This window comes from Equus quagga, chromosome 1, assembly GCF_021613505.1.
Source record: "Equus quagga isolate Etosha38 chromosome 1, UCLA_HA_Equagga_1.0, whole genome shotgun sequence".
NCBI classification, from domain to species: Eukaryota; Metazoa; Chordata; class Mammalia; order Perissodactyla; family Equidae; genus Equus; species Equus quagga.
In genome coordinates, this window is record NC_060267.1 from 87,356,082 (window position 1) to 87,374,756 (window position 18,675).

Consider the following 18,675-nt stretch of genomic DNA (forward strand, 5'->3'; position numbering starts at 1 on the left):
GAACTTGAGTGACAATGAAACATGTGCAACTAGTCCAAACAGATGGACTAGAGCAACAATTTGAGGGGCTTCTCTAAGGAAGTCTTTTAAATATATCTTTAAAAGTTCAGAAAGTGAGGGGCTTTTTGTTTATTTGAGTTTTTGCCCCCCACCCCTAGTTCTTTTTAATGGAACATGAAAACAGATGAAAGGAAAGTTAGGTAGAGTGTATGGCTAAGAGAGCTTCAGAAAAATGTTTCTTCTCTGTTTAGTTGTCCACTCTGACAGTTAATGATAGCAAAGAGTTCATTTAATGACCAAATCCTGGAGAGAAATGAAAACAAGGGGATGGTTCCAGGCCGGTTTTTCTGTTTATTTTTATGTTCTCTTTGTTTCTTATTTGGGCTTCCCCATTGATAGGATTTTCCTAGATGCAAAATGAACCACAAGACCTAGCTGTCTGGAGTTACCCTCCATCCTCATAGATCTGGAAATGCTTTATGTTGTGCACAGCCTTTCCCTTCTGTACCTTTTCTCCTTTCCCTGCCTCTTGGTCTTTGAGGATTATGTGTTTAGCTCTCTGTTATTCAGCTACTTAACTCTTTCCTTTCCAGGTTCTTCTGGTTCTTTTAACCTCCCAAATTCTGGGGACATGTTCATGAACATGCAGAGTCTGAATGGGGATTCTTACCAAGGGTCCCAAGTCGGAGCCAATGTGCAATCACAGGTAGGAGAAATGCCCCAACTGGGGCCTTTCTAGCAGGGTAGGGTTTGGGCTCAAAACTCCTTCCTCTGACCCCATGGAAGTGGTCTGCACATCCATGCAGAACCTGTGCTGGGTGCTTCCAAACGTAACCCATCTGCCCCACCATTTAGTTTAAGGAGAAGTCAGGTGAACAGTGACTTTTGATGATTCAAACCTGATGAACTTTGTGAATGCATTCGGCTCTGGCTTGAGCTCATGGAGAGGGGTTGGGTGCCTCTTACTATCATAACAAAATAGAACAGAAAAATTTTGTGTGTCAGTGTGTGTATGGTTTAAAAACATAATACTCTGTTTCCTTTCTGTGTTTTTTTAAGCCAGTGTACAAAAACCTGAGTTCTTAAAGTATGTTCCAGGTTCAACTCTTTTCTCATCCTCTTAATTGAGAACAACTACTTGTTTTTAGGCATATAGATGTGTGTGTGTGTGTGTGTGTATAAGAGAGAGAGAGATTGAGATCCAGTATACATACTTATAAGTAGTTTTCACCCCCAGCCACACACATTTGGTTGGTGTAGATGGACAGTTTGCATTACCATGAAGATGTTATTGTTTGGCTGGCATGAAAAACAAAGATGTGTGAGTTTAAATATGCAAAAAATTGTTGAAATTCTGCCGGTCATATTTGATTGATAAATTTGTCTTTCATTGAAGATGCTAAACCCTCGTGGCACACATAATTCAAATTGTTTCCTTTTGTAAGTGATGATGTTTTAATAGATTTGGGATGATGAATTTTGTTTCATCTCACTTCTAGGTGGATACCCTCCGTCATGTTATCAATCAGACGGGAGGCTACAGTGATGGCCTTGGAGGAAATTCACTGTACAGTCCACATAATTTAAATGTGAGTACTCTGGGGAACCAGATCGAAGAGCTGTAGGAACAGCGTCAGGTAAACAATGACTAATAAATAAATTAATGGCCATTTGACTTGGCTTCTCATCTTATTGTCAGGTGGGGAAGGCGGCATCTTTACTGCTCTTTTATTTTATGAACCTAAATTTGACATTACCTAGATGACCTTAGAAGTCCTCACAGATGCCTGCCCAGAGTGACTGGCGTTCTGTCATCAGTAGGGGCTTAAGCGTCAGCCTGTTAAGACGCCATCTCCTACTGGCTGTGCTGTGTTCCAGGGAAATAGTGAAAAACAGGTCATTTATCTTAGACTCAAGCAGCAGGAAAAATTCCCAAACACAGCTCAGGTGAAGGTGACAGCCTGGGAGGGCCCCAGACAGATCAACAAACCAAGCAAAACAAAGAATTCTGTCCTTAAGAGCAGCTTGCTGTGTTGTCAGTGTGGGTGAGAGATATGTTCGGCATTTTTATGCCCTCTCCATTTTTAATTATGGAGAAAATGACTTTAACTTTTGTAACCAATTCACCAAAACTTTACTTTTCCCCCCACCCTGACATGGATGGAAAATGGCAAAACACACAGTTCCTGAAAGGACTGGGGGAGAATTGGGTCACCAGGGTGGAGCTGGGAAGAGTGGTGGACAGAATCTGGGGTCCAGACTTCAGGAGGAAATGAGCCGCCTGACACATGGCAGTTGGGTCTGGAAGAAAATGGACAAAATTCTCCATTTTTAGGGCCTTGGCTTGCTATGAGAGTAAATATTAATGATTTAAAAAGTGATTGAGGATGTTCAATTGTGAAAGGAAAAAAGGACCATTAAATACTCAAATCTTTTACATTTGAAATGTCAAATCTTTCTTTTTGGGTTTATAAATAACTCATAATAACCCACAACAAACCATATAAAAAGGCTTTTAGTTGCATTTCTCCTTTTTCATTTAAGTGTTTTGAAATGCTTCAGAGAATGTGCGCTATCCTTATCAACATGATAAAATATGAAACTGTGATTGCCTGCAGCACTTTACAGACATGAATTCCATCTTCACTGATGAGGCTTGATAAGGCGCTGTTGTATAATACAGTGCATAATCTCAAACCACCAGAGGAAGGATTAATTTATTTTGAAAAAAAGAATGCTTGCTGACAACCTCTCCTCCAGCTGCCACGCTGGGTAAAAATATTATACATTTGTTGTTTATAAATTTGGATAAAAGAGGAATGATGTTTACTTCAGATGGAATATCTTTAGACTTGTTATCTGCATAAGAGTTTTCTTTTGCTAAGTAGATTTTCCTACCTGAGGGGTGAAAACGGCTTTCCTTTTAGATAGAGAAGAGGATTTCTTGGAATCCACACAAACACACATGAGCATGTCACCATCCAAACCCACACAGCCGAGCCTTTGAAAATGGACCACCACAGCTTTCTCCCCCTCACCTGAGTTTGCTAGGCCTCAAGGCTGGAAAATCCTTTTCCCTTTGGCTCTGGTCTCTCTCTGGGGTTGTTTGGTTCCCCCCCCTCCCTGTGATCCTGGTGGGCAGAAAGGCGCTGTCTGTGCAGAACCATGCTGTCCGTCAGAGACAGGGAGTTCTCTAAGAACAGTGACCTGGGAGAAGGAAAAATGCCCAGTGCTCGGCTTGTCTGACAGCCATCTCCAGGCCGGGCGGGGGACCCACATAGCTCTAAGCAGCCTAGTGCCACAGGCCTGAAAGAAGACATTTTGGATGGACTCAAAGAAGTTGCAGATGATGGGAGTGAGGCAGGGGAACCTTATGACCCGTACTGACACTGGTGTGGGAGGTCAGGGTCTGGGGGCAGCACAGCACAAGGCCAGTCTGTGCCGCAGGCACTGGGTGTCAGCTAGCTCACCTCGCCTTCTCTCCAGAAAGGCCCGCCCCGTCACTTCCACTCAGTGTTCCCCAACTCACAAGCCCAGCACCTCCCTCTTCCTGACTGACATAAAAATATGTAGCGACAAGCTGTCTGCCATAGCAGAAATCTGATCAGACATTGATTTCAGCAATTGCCTCTATAGGCCAGGACATAAGGCAAATTTGTTTCTGAGTACTGTTATTGCTGATGCAGGTCTGAGGCAGGAAGGGCCAGCAGCGTGCGGAACGCGGAGGCAGCATCCCCAGTAGGAGCTCCAGTTACAGATAATTGGAATACAGATTTGAATAGTGTGTGCTCCTCCACAGGTCATGCATTTTCATTCTGGGCGATCCTATTTGGAGGGAAATTCTGGCCTTCATTTTCCAAGGGTTATAGTGGCTGGCTGTCAGGCATGTATGGAAAAAGGGCAGGCAACTTCTCTGTGGAAACGAGGATTAAGCTAGGCTGAAGTCTGTACTCCATGGAGCCCAAGGTCTTGCAGAGGCATTACATTGAGCTCCTCCACTGCTCCCTACTTAAAAGATTTCTTTTTTGAGTCACTTTCTTTTTACCGGCAAATCCAAGGCCGAGCTTGGTGCCAGCTTGAGACTAGCTGAAGCCCTCCTTCAGCGTGCTGATTTATTGCCAAGTCTTTACTTGGTGGGATGGATTTGTTTTACATGCATTTAATCCCGCTTTAACACATGCTTCAAACTCCTGCCAAAGTGGGCTTAGAAAATACATTTTGCTAATGCATCTTTGCTCTCATGTTGTCATCTGGGTGTTTTAAATTGGGGAGCAGAATTAAGATGCAGACGTGCACCCGTTGAACTCTGTTTCTCCTTTCAGGCTAATGGAGGCTGGCAGGACGCGACAACTCCATCTTCTGTGACTTCTCCTACAGAAGGCCCAGGAAGTGTGCACTCTGATACCTCTAACTAATCTCTGGCGACGCTTTTCCCCGAGCTGACATGCCTTGAGAAGTGCATTCAGAGCAATAGGAGGAAAGGAAAGCGTTTTCGTAGCCCACCATCTACAGCTTTACTGTAAAACCTTGTCTTCTTAGAGAACTTGGAAAATCTGTTTTTTAAGGAATCATAATCATTTGTATTTATATAAAAACACACAATGTTAAAAAAGCACTTTATCCAATTAGGCCAAGATTTAACATTGTTGACAGTCCTGTAGCTATTTTATCATAATTTATTATCAATATTTTACATTAATGGTTTCACAGTTGCCAATTACTTGGCCTTAAGGGTAAAAAAAGTACAATGTATGCTAAACCTCAATCGTTAAAGCAGATGCAAAGATTCACCTCACCTAAATTGAACTTCTCGCATATTTCCATCGCAGACTGATTGTCTGTCTTTCATATCGCTAATGGAGTTGGAGTAAAGGAGCTGTTTGGCGATCTCTGTTAATGATGGTTGTGTTTAAGAATCTTCCTCGTCACATTTGTGTTGCGATCTCTTATGTTATAATTAGATCAGAGACTGGTAGCATCTTTTCTCTCTCTGAAAGCACCAGTGCCCAGCGTCTGCTTGGTAATTAAATTACGGATCCAGATCGTTCCGAGAGATGAAGATACTCGCTGCTGATAGAGGTGAACAGGCGATCCGCCGGGTTTTACGGTGTGCGCTGGGTGCTGCACAGACTTGTCAAGGTTTGCTACGTCCTCTGGGCATCGACGAAGGCCCTGCTCTCTGGAGTGTTGTATATAGTGTAGCAAAAGAGTATTTATACATCTCACCAATCAAAACACAGCTTTATTACCTCATGCGAACTCATCCAAACCAATAGACTTTCAACATGTTCTGTAGCTTAGAGTGCTCACCTACTACCTCTGAACAATACTCACGCTGTAGTTTGTCTCTTTCTTATCTTTTTGCATCTTGTAATTAACTCTTTGTTTCCCTTCATAAAATGTAATGTACATTGTAATCTTTTAAAAGAAAAATCAGGGTTGCATTTGCAACTTTTAAAAAAACCGAGAGTGGAAACATTGGGTCTTAAATTCACACAGGATCAGTAAAACTGTTGTAAATACTGAGAAACATTTTGAATGTTCTTCATCTTGTTACTAATCCATGCAAAAAAAAAAAAAAAAGCAGCGACTAATTGTGATGCATTCAGATTTCAGTATTCAGTACTGTATATTTCACCCTGTGTAATGGGGCCCCCTCTCTCCTTTCTCTTTTTGTATTGTATGCGATTCTGAAACTGATTGAGTCATGAAAATAATTTGTGGCGGTGATTCTAACGTATTAAAAACGTTTCGTGTTCCTTTCTAACTGGATTACACCCTGGATTGAAAAGGTCTTCCTCGTGGTAGTTATATGTAGTTTCAAACATGAATAAACTTTTTGCTTTCATGATTAAATGTTGATGTAATTTCTTGCTCCGCCACTTGAACCAGCCCGTGCAGGCAAAAGGAGAAAGCCCGCCCAGAAGCAGGCCCTGCAGGTAAACGTGTGGCCTGTCGGAGAGGGATTTTGGGATGATGGTGAAGCTGCGGCTGAAGGAACAGCCTCTCCTGATTGCCCGCTCTTTCCATGCAGGCTCCTGCCAGCTGCTGGACCACACTTACATGTCTGCACTTGATTCTTACCCTCTAAGGACACCACAAGGAAAATATTATCCCCATTTTCATAGAGTAGGAAACTGATGCTCATAAAAATTAAGCAAATGCCACAAGGTCGTGGTCCTAGGACAGCAGGGGCCCACACCTTGAACCCAGGTCTCTGCCCTTGGAGCTCACACTCTCCTGACCTAATGGAAAGACGTTTTTTGTAAGTTTTAAAAAATAACCAGTCTTGCCACATTCACTTCTTCACTTTCATAACTTGTGTGAGACACCAGTTAAGAACAAGGAAAAGTTTGTCTGAAAAGAGGGAGCCTCAGATGCCATTTAAAAAAACCCCACAACTTCTCTTAGTATATCTTCTAAAACTCTGAACTTACAAAATGTAAGACCAACTGACCATTCTTTAACTAGATTAAACCTTGTTTTTGTTTTATTCAAAATGTTAGAAATTCCGCATATTTACATACGCATCTGTCGCTAATACCTAACTCTTTATAATAAAAGAAGTCAAGAGCACGTAATTGGCCTGTTTGCTATATCTCGAGGAAGTTGACTCACAGGAAATCAGATTAATGTTAATCAGTTGCAGCGAATTGTCTATGATAAATACAACTGGTTTACTATTCCAGTTGGTAGAGGCAGGCTAAGCAGGTCTAGGGCCACCGCCCCATTAATCTTGAGGTAGGTACACTGTGAGAGTGAACTGTATAAAACAGATCGCCCTCCAAAGCTGTCCGGCCTCACTCGGGCTCTCAGCCTGCCTGGAGGAACCTCTCCCGTGGCTAAGGAGTTATTTGCATGATTCCATTAGCTTATGGGTCAGCCTTTCTTATCTTTGTACATAAAACAATTTCTCTGCTATGTGGTTTTGCAAAAACATCCTGTGGAAACCTGACACACATGCACACACAAATACATCTTCAATGTCCAGAAACACACACTTCCTAGGAACCATCTCAGGTTTTATCTCAGGCCCGTCTGTCGAGGGGAGCATATACTAGCGTTGGTCAGAGAGTCACACGTTGACTAGAAACCTTTCAGGGAAGTAGGTGAGTCTAAGGCTTTATTCTGGGGAAGCCTGAGAAAAAGCCATTCTTGTCCTGTCTGCTAGTTGAGGAAGCACTGGCACGTTTTCTCTTTGCTCTTTGGTACCTCCCTGGGAGGGTGGAAACATCCTCACTTCACGGATAAAACGGGCACGGCACGGGCCCCAAGGTTCTGATGTCTCCCTCCAAATTGGGTGAAATGTGTTGATTTGATAGGTTTTTATCAGGTACCTTTTCTGGGTCAAGCGATGGGTTACGGGCTAGATCCAGAGATGAATGAGGTCAGGCCCCAGCCCTTGAGAGGCCCAGATCCCCAGCCTTGTGCTTGTTCAGAAAGCAAATGCCTAGTGAGTGTGTTGGAAAGACTGGTAGGTTTCTGAACCCCAAGACTGGAGAAGTGAGGGTCCCACAACCTGTTCACAAGGTCAAAGAAATAACAGAAAACCACCTGAAACACCCAATCACAGGCTAAGGGGCTGTCCACACACACAGTTAGATGCACAAGGGCACACGTGCTTACGTGAGAATACACGTCTGTTCACGAGTGTCTGGAGCCCGAGTGCCTGAGCAGCTGCTCATGTTGGACAGGCGTCGGTCTTCCACGTGGAGATACACAAGTGGTGTGGGAACCTCTAAGTGTAGCAGACCAGGTGGCCTTGCAAACTAGGTTGGAACTTCCTTATAGCCCCCAACCGAGCATCAGCCTTGTGCCATTCCCTGGCCACAAGTGGGTATGGGAGGAACGGTGTTCCAGAGCAGCATGTCTGGAGGATGTGGTAAGTCTCCCAGATGCGGTGGTGTTTCAGGTGTAAAATGTGTGTGGGTGCCATGAGACAGGACCTTCACTGGGCTGACCACTACAGTTTATTGAACATCTCCTGTAGACCAGCCTTTGGCCAGGTATTTTCTGTACATTATCTTTTTTTTTTTTAAGCATTTCAGTTATTTTTAATTAAAGAAAAACATCTCTTTCCAAGGGTGACAAAGTGAAGTGAAGATCAGAAGGAAGCAGGATGTGGGTTTCTTACAAGCTCTTGCTCCAAAACCGGGACATGAGAAAAGAGGGCTCTCCTGGGAGCTCAGAGGCGACTGGCCAGCAGGGGGATGACCTTGGTGGGGTGGCCGAAGCTGCAGCCCACCCTTGGTCACTGGATGGGTCTGAGTGGGCTCTAAGGTGATTTCCACCAGCCAGTCGGTTGGCATGATTAACGTCATTATTCTTGGGGGGCATTAAATTAAGTAATGACACTGGGAGCCCAGAGGGTCGCTGATTCAGTTGGATTCTGAATCACGATCAGGAAATAGTCTTTATCTGGTGCAACCATAATTTCATTTTTCTTGGAGCGAATTCAAAGGAAGGTGAGGTCATTCTGGGGGTCACTTGTGTGCACGGTGCTCTGGGCCTTCAAGTTGCACGTGAGCTTGGCGTACTGTGCGGTGGTGGGGTCGTCCATGGTGCTCTTGATGGGAATGCCTTCTGTGTTCGCCGCCATGATTCCCTGCACTCCTTTTTGGCTCTGAAGTCGCTCCAGTGTCTCCTCCACCTCCTGCCATCTCGGACCAAACGGGTAGCTCTATACATTGTCTTATTTGATGACCCTGGACCCCGATGTGATGGGTGCTATTATCCTATTTTTAGATGGGGAATCTGAGGCTTAAAGAGGTGACTCCACCTGCCCAAGCTCTCCCACAGAGATGGAGTTTGCCCTGTGAAGGCCCCTTATGACACCTTCCAGCAGCCACTTGTAGTGCGATGGAGAAAGAGGCTCCTGTGAACTTGGGCCACCTGGCCTCCATTGTGAGGCCCCTTCTGGGGCTGGGTGACCAGGGAGTCATCCCCCACCCCCTCCCCATAGAGCTGGTAGCTCTCCCACCTTTGCCTCCATTGCGTGGGCCACCGGAGTATGTGTGTCCTATGGTGTGTATGGGATGTGCATCACAGACTGTGTGTGGTCCTCTCTCTATCTATGCATCGCAAGGCTGGGGACAAGGGACAGGAAGAGCCCATGTACTCGGGACAGGGCTGGGCCTGGCGTCATACCTAATGGAGGCAAACAGAACTAGGAACGTAGCTGTCACGATGCATGGGAAGTGCTGTACACAGGGCCTGGGGCACTTCCCTACACATACGTTATTATGGCAGAGTTCTGCCTATGTCCCCGTGGGTGAATTTCCAAGTCCCAGGCTCTGTCCAGCTTAGCTCTGGCCCCTGGCCCCTTAGCCCACTGCCCACACAGCCCACTCTGGGGGTAAGCCCCCTGGTGTGGATTTGAATCCTGGCTCTGCCTCCTACCAGCTGTGTGACCTTGGGAGAGGGCCTTAACCTCCCTGAGCCTCAATTTCCTCATTCTGTCTTCTTGGAGCATCCATCCGTCCTGTGTCTCCCTGGTGAATGCTTGTCCTTTAAGGCTGAGCCCAGACCATTGTGTCTTCTGAGGGATCCGGGCCCTCCCTTCTCCTCGTGCAGCACTTTCTATCCCCTGCTGGACATCCAAGCAGAGACCCAGAGGAGGAGGGTTAGGAAGGCGAGGAGTAAGCTGGGCATGGGCTCAGGGAAGGGTGGACCACGCAAGGGGAAGAGCATGTGCAAAGACCAGGGGGCCTGGCAGCAGAAATGTCAGAGATGCCATTGTGAATGCCTGCGCTCTGCCTCCCCAGGTGCCCTCTCCACACCCTCACAGCAGCCTGGTGAGGAAGGTTCTATTATCACCCCTGCTTTGAAGCCACTTGGCCAAATACACAAAGCCAGAGCCAGAATACGGTCTGGGTGTGTCCGAGGCCTGAGCCCACATTTTTAACCCTTTGCGCCTGCCTGTCTTGTCAAAGTGTCTCCTGTCACACTGAGCTGGCTCACTGTTGGTGACCCTGAGGTGGGAACGGAGCAGAGAAGGGGATGGATGGCAGCACCCCCCATCTGAGCCATTGGCTCCTCTTCCCGGCAGCCTGGGACCCCAGGCACACCCTCGGGAAGGCTACTTTGTCACAGGCACTCCGGTCTCTGCTGGGCCTGGGGACCCAGCCCTGACTCCATCCCCTAGCCTGATGACTTAGCTGTCACGCACTCAGCCCTGTGCACGGAGCCTGCTTCCAGCTGGGCCCTGTGGGGAGTCGCACCTCACAGCCAAGAGAGTCCCAGCCCCAGGGGTTCGGTGTGGCCCCATGGCTAGAAGAGCCCCTCAGCTTAGCACTCACAAATGTGGGCTCCTGAGAGAGGCTGCCTGGGTTGAATCCGGCTCTACCTCATACCGGCTGTGTGCCCTTGGGCAAGTCATGTACCCTCTCTGTGCCTCAGTTTCCTCAGCTGTCAAGCACCTGCCTCCCAGCCTTGTAGGGAGGATCAAGCAAGCTGGTACAGGTAAAGTGCCCTGCATGCAGGAGAGGCCCAGGCCGGCTCCGCTGATCACCAATTAGTCCCGCTGGCCCTGTGATTTGCATTCGAATTCCAGCTTGTGTTGATGCCACGCCCCCTGTGCAAGTCCCACTTCCCTCACTGTTGATAAAACCCAGATCTGCTGATGCCAGGTTGATGCATCTCCTTCAAAGCAGCGTGATGTGCTGTGAGAGCTGGGGCACTGCAGTCAGGTCAAGTTCTGCCATTTATCAGCTGTATGTGAACTTGGGCATGTCACCTCCTGTCTGCAGCCTCAGCTTCCTCATCTGTAAAATGGGAACTTGGTTCCTACCTACCTCACAGGGGTGTCATAAAGATTAAGTGAGCTGATGCACACATGGTGCCCGGCCTGGAGTGGGGTGGGTTCTCTTTTTATTATCATTGTTACTCGGTGCCCCAGATCAGAAGGGGGTGCCCTGTGGCCAGCCCCTCTGGCTGGAATGATTACTTCCGGTCCACAGAGGGGTGGCAGGGGGTGGCAGGTGCTGAGTGAGGGTCCTAGGCTGGCCCCGCCTCTTCACTCCGCCTGCTCCAGCCTGCTCTCCTCCAGCCCTTCAGACCAGACTGAGGCCTTGGCCTCACCTCTCACCACCATCTCAGGAGATAATAAAAGGCTGATTCTTTTTTCCTGGTAAAATTTCAGCAGAAAGTGTACGCATCATTAAATATGGAAATCCAGAATTTTATTAGCAATCTGCTAGATCTGAACTGACGCCAATTAAACAAAAAAGATATCATTTATAAAAAGGCAGAGTTCAACTTGTATTAAATATGAAATGCAATTTTCTCTTGGTTTTGATTTATTACTGGTGGTCCATTGTTCAAAGAAGCATGTTATATTTCAATAGAGAAATATTGTTTATTCATTAATATTTTAAAACGGGCTTATTGCTGTGCATGGCTTTCACCGAATGAAACTTATGATTTAAAACATGAATTAATAAACACATTTGAAAGTGTTAGACGAGATCACAACCTCTCATTTTTCATTTTCCTGGGAGCATATTAAATTTTTATAATTCTGCATCTACAGTTTTTTCTTTTAAATAAAGATGCAGATTCCGAATTACTCTGCTAATTTCAGGTAACCGGGAGCGAAAAGCAATATCGTGGAGACCCGTGTCAGGATCACAGAATCCCCAAGAAGACGCTCAGGTTTATTTTCGTAATATTCATAAATCAAAATAAATGAGCTTTGTGCGGGTGGCAGCATTCAAGTGAGTGAGGACGCTGGCTGCAGCGGCCCCATGCATTGGGACTGTCTGTGTGCGCCGGTGGGTTTAACGTGTCAGTGTTCATGGGCACACGCATGTGGGCTTATAAGCGTGTGTCCACCGAGACACACACATCAGCCTAGATGCCTGAGTGCACGCAGTCTGAATGCATCTCAGTTGTTTGGTTCAACGTTCAACCATTATTTATTGAGCACCTGCTATTTAGCAGGCACTGTGCTGGTTAGTGAGAATGGGCCGCTTACAGGGTGCTCTCCCCACCCTTTTCCTCCCAGCACCTGCCTGAGCCACCTCTCCACCCGGAGCTGGGGCTGCTCCCCCAACACCAAAAATGATGCCTCCTGTATGGTGAGCTCTTGGAAATACTTGCTGATGTGCCGATAGACCAGAAGGAGCTCAGGGAAGGGAGAGATCATTTACGGGCTGGAGGTAGGAAAGGGCTTCTGCAAAGATGAGTTGAATCAGACCAGGAGAAAGGCACAGCCTGGATGGGGGACCATGAGGGAAGCGGAGGTCCAGGTACTGCAGAAGGGAGGGGTGCATCCTGAGGAGGGGGAGTGACTCCCCACAGTGGAGCCCCCAGCCCACTCCCTGCCCAGGTCCTGCTGAGTCCAGCTCACTGCAGCCTCCCAAACACCTACGGGATGTGCACTGTCGCTGCCTGGTTGTATAGAGGAGGAGGCAGAGGTCAAGAGGAAAGAGAGCAGCCTTTGCGTCTAGGTCTGAGGTCTCTAACCTCCTTGAGAGAGGAAGTAAAGTTTGCAAAACAGAGCAGTGGAGTTGTGTTGCTCCAAGGTGTGGGGTCGAGGGAGGCAAGGATTTGGGGGAGCCTGGGGGAGCCTCTTACAGAAGGAAGAACCCTTGGTGGTGGAGAATCAGCTGCTCCCCCTGAGCACTGGCTCAGGAGGGACATCGGAGATGAACTCACCTGGCCTAGCCGGGGAAGTGGAGGCACAGGAAGGTCACAAGGCCCCCTGGGAACATTGCTGCTCCGCAGCCTCTGGTACACACCTGCAAGAGTTCCTCCAGAGGGGAATTGCAGGCAAGGAGTATAGGCTCCTCTTAAACTTTACTGGGACAGGCCAGAGGGTTTGTTTTCCAAAGTGGTTGTACCGATTTATACTCCCACATATCTGTCAACATTTGGGATTAAAAATTTTTTTCCCAACCTGGTAGTTAGATGATGATATGCAATTTGATTTTAATTTGAATTTCCATGATTACTAATGAGGTTGAGCATCTTTTCACATGTTTATTGGTTATCTGAGTTTTGTCTTCTATGAAGCATCTGTTGAAACTGTTTATTTTCGTATGTGGTTGGTCTTTTCCCTATTGATTTGAAGGGTGTTTTAATCAACAGGAGTGCAATACTTAATTTTAATTAATACTCAAGCAAATTTTTTTCCTTTTTGGTTACTGCTTTTTGGGTATGGTGTGAGGTAGGGGTCCAATTGTGCCCACACCATTCATTGGAAAGCTCATCCTTTCTCCAGTGATCTACAGTGTCATCTCTGTCACACATCGTGTCCACGTGTGTGTGTGGTTCTGTTTCTGGGCTCGCGTGGCTATTGAACTATATGTCTGTCTCTGTGCTAAGACCACGCTGGCTTAACCACTGGAGCTTTAGAATTGGTCTTGATATCTGATAAAGCAAGTTCTCTTGCCTCGTTCTTCTTCAGGAATATTTTGGCCAATCTTGGCCCTTTATATTTCTGTATAAATTTCAGAGTCAGCTTGTCAAGTGCCATAAAAGGTATTCTGTTGGGATTTTGATTTGGATCACACTAGAATTGATATCTTTAAAATATTGAGTCTTTTAATCCATGAACCAGGTTTCTGTCTTCATTTATTTAGATCTTCTTTAATGTCTTTCAATAAAGTTTTATAATTTTCTTCACCAAAATGCTCAGGCTCCTGGAGGCCTGCCCGGTAGGGTAGTGGTTAAGTTCGTGTGTTCTGCTTTGGCGGGCAGGGTTTGCAGGTTCGGATCCTGGGCACCGACCTAACATCATTTGTCAAGCCGCACTGTGGTGGCATCCCATATAAAATAGAGCAAGATTGGCACAGATGTTAGCTCAGGGACCATCTTCCTCAAGCACAAAGAGGAAGATTGGCAACAGATGTTAGCTCAGGGCCAATCCTTTTTTTTTTTTTTTTGAAGATTGGCCCTGAGCTAACATCTGTTGCCAATCTTTTGTTTTAGTTTTTCTTCTCTCCAAAGGCCCCTCATTGCATAGTTGTATACTCTAGTTGTGGGTCCTCCTAGTTCTGCTATGTGGGATGCCACCTCAGCATGGCTTGATGAGCGGTACTATGTCCACGCCCAGGATCTGAACTGGTGAAACCCTGGGCTGCTGAAGCTTGTGAATTTAACCACTTGGCCTTGGGGCTGGCCTCAGGGCCAATCTTCCTCACACACACAAAACATGTTCAGGCTCCCACTCCCTCATGCCAGATCTCTCCATATTGAAACTCCAAATTTCTCTTTGTCTACACTTTCTCCATCTGAGCCATGCCCAGAGGTCTGGCCTTTCCCGACAGAGTCCCATGCAGGTGAGGTGCCACCCTCTGAGAAGCGAGGTCCTCTCTCCAGGACTGTGAAGTCAGGCAGCCCTCTCTTTTCTCCCCTCCTCCCTTTCTTCTCTCCTTCCCTCTTTCTTCCTCCTGGCTTTTAAAAAAACTTAATGACTTTAATTTGTTCAGAGAAGTTTTTATAGCAAAATTGAGTGAAAAGTACTGAGAGTTCCCACACACCCCCTCGCCCCAACACACACACAACCTCCTCCACCACGGTGGTACTTTGGTTGCAATCGATGAACCTACGTTGATGCATCATTATCCCCTAAAGTGCATAGGTTACATTAGGGTTCACTCTTGGTGTTGGACATTCTGTGGGTTTGGACAAATGCGTAATGACGTGTGTCTACCATAGAATATTTCACTGCCCTAAAAAATCCTCTGTGCTCTGCATATTTGACCCTCTCTCCTCCCTAACCCCTGGCATTGACAGATTCTTTCATTGTCTCCATAGTTCTGCCTTTTCTAGAATGTCATATAGTTGGAATCACACAGTATGTAGCCTTTTCAGATTGGCTTCTTTCCCTTAGTAACGTGCATTAAGATTCCTCCACATCTCCTCATGGCTTGAGACCTCATTTCTTTTCAGCGCTGAATGACCTCCCACTGTCTGGATGCACCACAGCTTGTTTATCCTTCACCTACGGAAGGACATCTTGGTTGATTCCAAGCTTTGGCAGTTATGACTAAAGCTGCTGTAAACATCTGTGTGCAGGTTTTTGTGTGGACATGAGTTTTCACCTCCTTTGGGTAGAGGAATGAGATTGCTGCGTCATTCGGTAGGAAGGTGTTTAGTTTTATAAGAAACTGCCAAACTCTCTTCCAAAAGCAGCCGTACCACTTTGCGTTCCCACCTGCGATGGACGAGGGCTCTTGCTCCGCATCCTCGTCCGCACTCAGCACCATCAGTGTTCTGGATTTTGGCCATTCTAATGGGTGTGTAGTGGTGTCTCATTATTGTTTTAATTTGCAATTCCCTAATGACAAATGACGTTGAACAACTTTTCACATGCTTATTTGTCATCTGTATGTCTTCTTTGGGGGGGATGTCTGTTCAGGTATTTTGCCCATTTTTTAATCAGGTTGTTTGTTTTCTTATTGTTGGATTATAAGGATTCTTTGTATATTTTGAATAATAGTCCTTCATCAGCATATCATTTGCAAACGTTTTCTCCCAGTCTGTAGCTTGTCCTCTCATTCCCTCGACACTGTCTTTGACAGAGCAGCAGTTTTTAATTTTAATGGAGTCCAGTTTATCCATTATTTCTTCCGTGGATCGTGCCTCATCTCCCACTGCTGGCCTTTACCTACAGGGCTCCATGCACTTCCTTGAACATAAATCACGACGACACTTCTGATCATTTCTAGAGGATAAATCTGTAGAAGCGGAGTTGCTCAGTCAGAGGGCGTATGAATGGACAATTTTGAGAGAAACACCCGAATCTCCCCTAAGAGGCCAGACCAGCCTGCTTTGTGTCCCTTTCAGGCAGCCTTGCCGTGTAGCGGCACGGAGTCAGGTGGAAGTGGGGCTATCAGAGCCACGAGCCCCCACAGACTGTCCCCACGGGCTCAGCTCAGCACATCTGTCATCCCGGGAGCACATTCACCCCAAATTATTGACTGTATTTTGCTGGGTCCTCCTTGGCCTCAACCTGACCTGGATGGGAATATCTTCCAAGATGTCGATTTGCTGGCAAACTCTGGGAAAGTTTCCTCTAATGACAAGAAGAGAAATAACAGCCTCCAGTGACATAGTGATGATTTCTTACGGCCAAGTCCAGGCTAAGCGGTGAAAGTCATCTCCTTTGGACTCACTAGCCCCATTTTGCAGATAAGAAAATCATGCTCAGAGAAGGGGAGCTTCTTGTCCAAGTTCCCACAGCCAGGATGGATCCTGGTATGCCCAATTCCAAGCTGGTGAGCCTAACCAGCCCATATCACATCTCTGAGCCTCAGTGGTGGCAAGGGGTCACGGATGCCGACCTGGTCTCCCTCCCAGGGTGGTGAGGACCAGGGGAGCAGGAGGGAGTCTCTGGAAGTTTAAGATGCATGTAAATGTGTCTACGGTGGGTCATGGATGCCTGAGACCAGTGTTCAGATCAGTTGGGCTTTCTGGCTTCACCTGCAGGATGCCCAGAGTGGGTGGTCCAGGGTAAACGGCGGCTCAGCAAACGCTGGCCATGGGAAGAGGGGATTCTAACACAGGCTTGTGGGGCTCGTCCCAGGAAGCCACGTTCCCCTCCCATCACTGCAGCCTGCGGTGGGGGTGCCCAGCCAGGTGGTGGCGGTGGGATTGGGGGGGAGGAGCTTAGCCTTTGGAGTCCCGCCCCAACACAATAATCTGGGCACCCTTCCCCTCTCCGAGCCTCAGCTTCCCCATCTGTAAACTGGGATGGTCCCTCAGAGGGCTGTACGAGGACTGGAGGAGGCCTTGCCTGTGCATCGCTGAGCCCAGGGTCTTGCATACAGTCGGCGCTCATTAATGAGCACTCCTGATTCAGAGCGGCCGGGGCGCCCAATCCAGGCCCCTCCTCAGCGGAAGCGTCTGTAACCACAGGAGGAGTTTTGCTCCTGCGTCTCATCCAAACAGACAGATGAGCCCACTGCTGTTCAGAGCCCCCGGCCCTCTCCCCACCCCCACTCCGCCCGCCTGGCCCGCTGGCGCCTGCTCCACTGGAAACAGTTGCTTAATTCGCCCATTATAACAAAATTTGGGTTTTGAAGCATTCAGTGATGAATGCAAGATAAAATAAGGACTCCCAGAGTATTGTCTCCCAGCCCCTGGTGGGACGCAAAAGCAAAATAGATGTCTGACGCCCTAACGCCGCCGGGCAGCCCGCCGCCGGCAGGAGGGGGCCTCTCGAGGTCTTTGCTAAACCCCCGAGTGTGCTTCGTCGCGTGCATGTCCCTGCGTGCACGGTGATGTGTGTTTCCGAGCGGGTGTCATGTGGGCCCGTTCCGCTGTGTTGCACTGGTGTGAATGCAGGGGGCGGCTGTGTGTCGGTGGCATGTGTGTCTGGTGTGGCTGTGTGTTGCCTGGCCCTCAGGGGCATCACGGGGCTTGTGTAAGGGTGTCTGGGCGTCCTCCTGTCCTGGGAGCTGGGAGACCTTCGAGATGTATTTGCTTCCTCCACAATATTTTCTGAGCACCTACTGTGTGTCAGGCCCTTGTTCTAGGCCCTGTGGATGCAGCAGAGACGAAAATAAACCCAGCCCCTTGCCCTGGCGTCACTGACATTTCAGTAGAGCAGATGGAACCTCTGAGGCTTGTGTTACGGGTTGAATTGGGTCCCCCTAGAAGGTAGGACGAAGTCCTCATCCCCAAAACCTGGGAGTGTGGCCTTCTTTGGAAATAGGGTCTTTGCGGGTGAAATCCAGCTACACTGAGGTCATACTGGCTTAGGGCGGTTCCAATCCGATGACTGGTGTCCTGTAAGGGGAGAAAGTAGAGACACATGCAGGGAGAAGGCCGTGTGAAGCCCAGGGCAGGGAGCGGAGTGACGTGTCTACAAACCGAGGGACGCCACAGATCGCCAGCAACCAAGAGAAGCTCGGAAAAGGCCTGGAACAGACTCTCCCTCAGAAGCTCTGGGAGAAACCACTCCCACCAATGCCTTAATTTCAGACTCTGAGACTCCGGAACGCTGAGAGGACCCATTTCAGTGGTGTTAAGCCTGAAAGTTTGTGGTACTTCCTCCCTCACCCAGAGTGAGGGACGATCCTGACCACAGTGGCCCCCAGCAGGGTCTAAGGACCCCAGAGTGATGCAGACTGTGTACTCAGAGCGCTCGAGCAAAACGGGAGGGGGCTCAGGCATCGGCGCCCGGTGGAATCCTAGGCAGGCCCGTCCGCCTTTCCAGGCCTCAGTTTCCTCGCCTATGAAGTGGGAAAACCATAGCACCTTCCTGCCAGGGGTGAATAACCTCAGCTAGACGTGGGCCCCTCTGAGCCTCAGTTTCCTCATCTGCGAAATGGGAAGAATGATGTTTCCCTCACACGGGTATTGGGAGGATTGTATGAAATCATGGATGGGAGAAAGCCTGGCATTTAGGTGGCATGCAACCTACATTGGTTCATTCATTCATGATGCATTCATTCCATAACTGCTTGCTGGGAGCCAAGCCCTGGGCACTGGGCAGCCTGGCCCCTCTCTGTGGGCTCCCTCCTCATTGCCCCTCAGCTGAAAGACCCCTTCCCAGGTGCTTGGTCTGCCCTGCCTGGGTCCCCCTGGTCTGCGTCTCCACGTTGGTCCAGTTGGTCCAGTGGGCTCGTCCCTTTGTGTCACTGCTCCCATTCTTTCACTTTCCCACCTCGTCGCTGCCCTGGACCCCCAGGCACCAGAGGGAAAGCCGGCTGCTACTTCTCCCTG

General features: G+C 47.9%; 1 protein-coding gene across 3 annotated transcripts in view; it reads left to right on the forward strand.

Moving 5' to 3' along the window:
- The window catches only part of PBX3 (PBX homeobox 3), a 201,994-nt gene extending 196,151 nt beyond the window's left edge, over positions 1-5,843 (forward strand). For all 3 annotated transcript variants that reach the window (XM_046645932.1, XM_046645925.1, XM_046645940.1), the window contains 3 exons: positions 594-706; positions 1,500-1,589; positions 4,323-5,843. In XM_046645932.1, coding sequence (XP_046501888.1) covers positions 594-706; positions 1,500-1,589; positions 4,323-4,415 — 296 coding nt within the window. In that variant the 3' untranslated portion in view covers positions 4,416-5,843. The remainder of the gene's footprint in view (positions 1-593; positions 707-1,499; positions 1,590-4,322) is intronic.
- Positions 5,844-18,675: the final 12,832 nt, after the last annotated feature.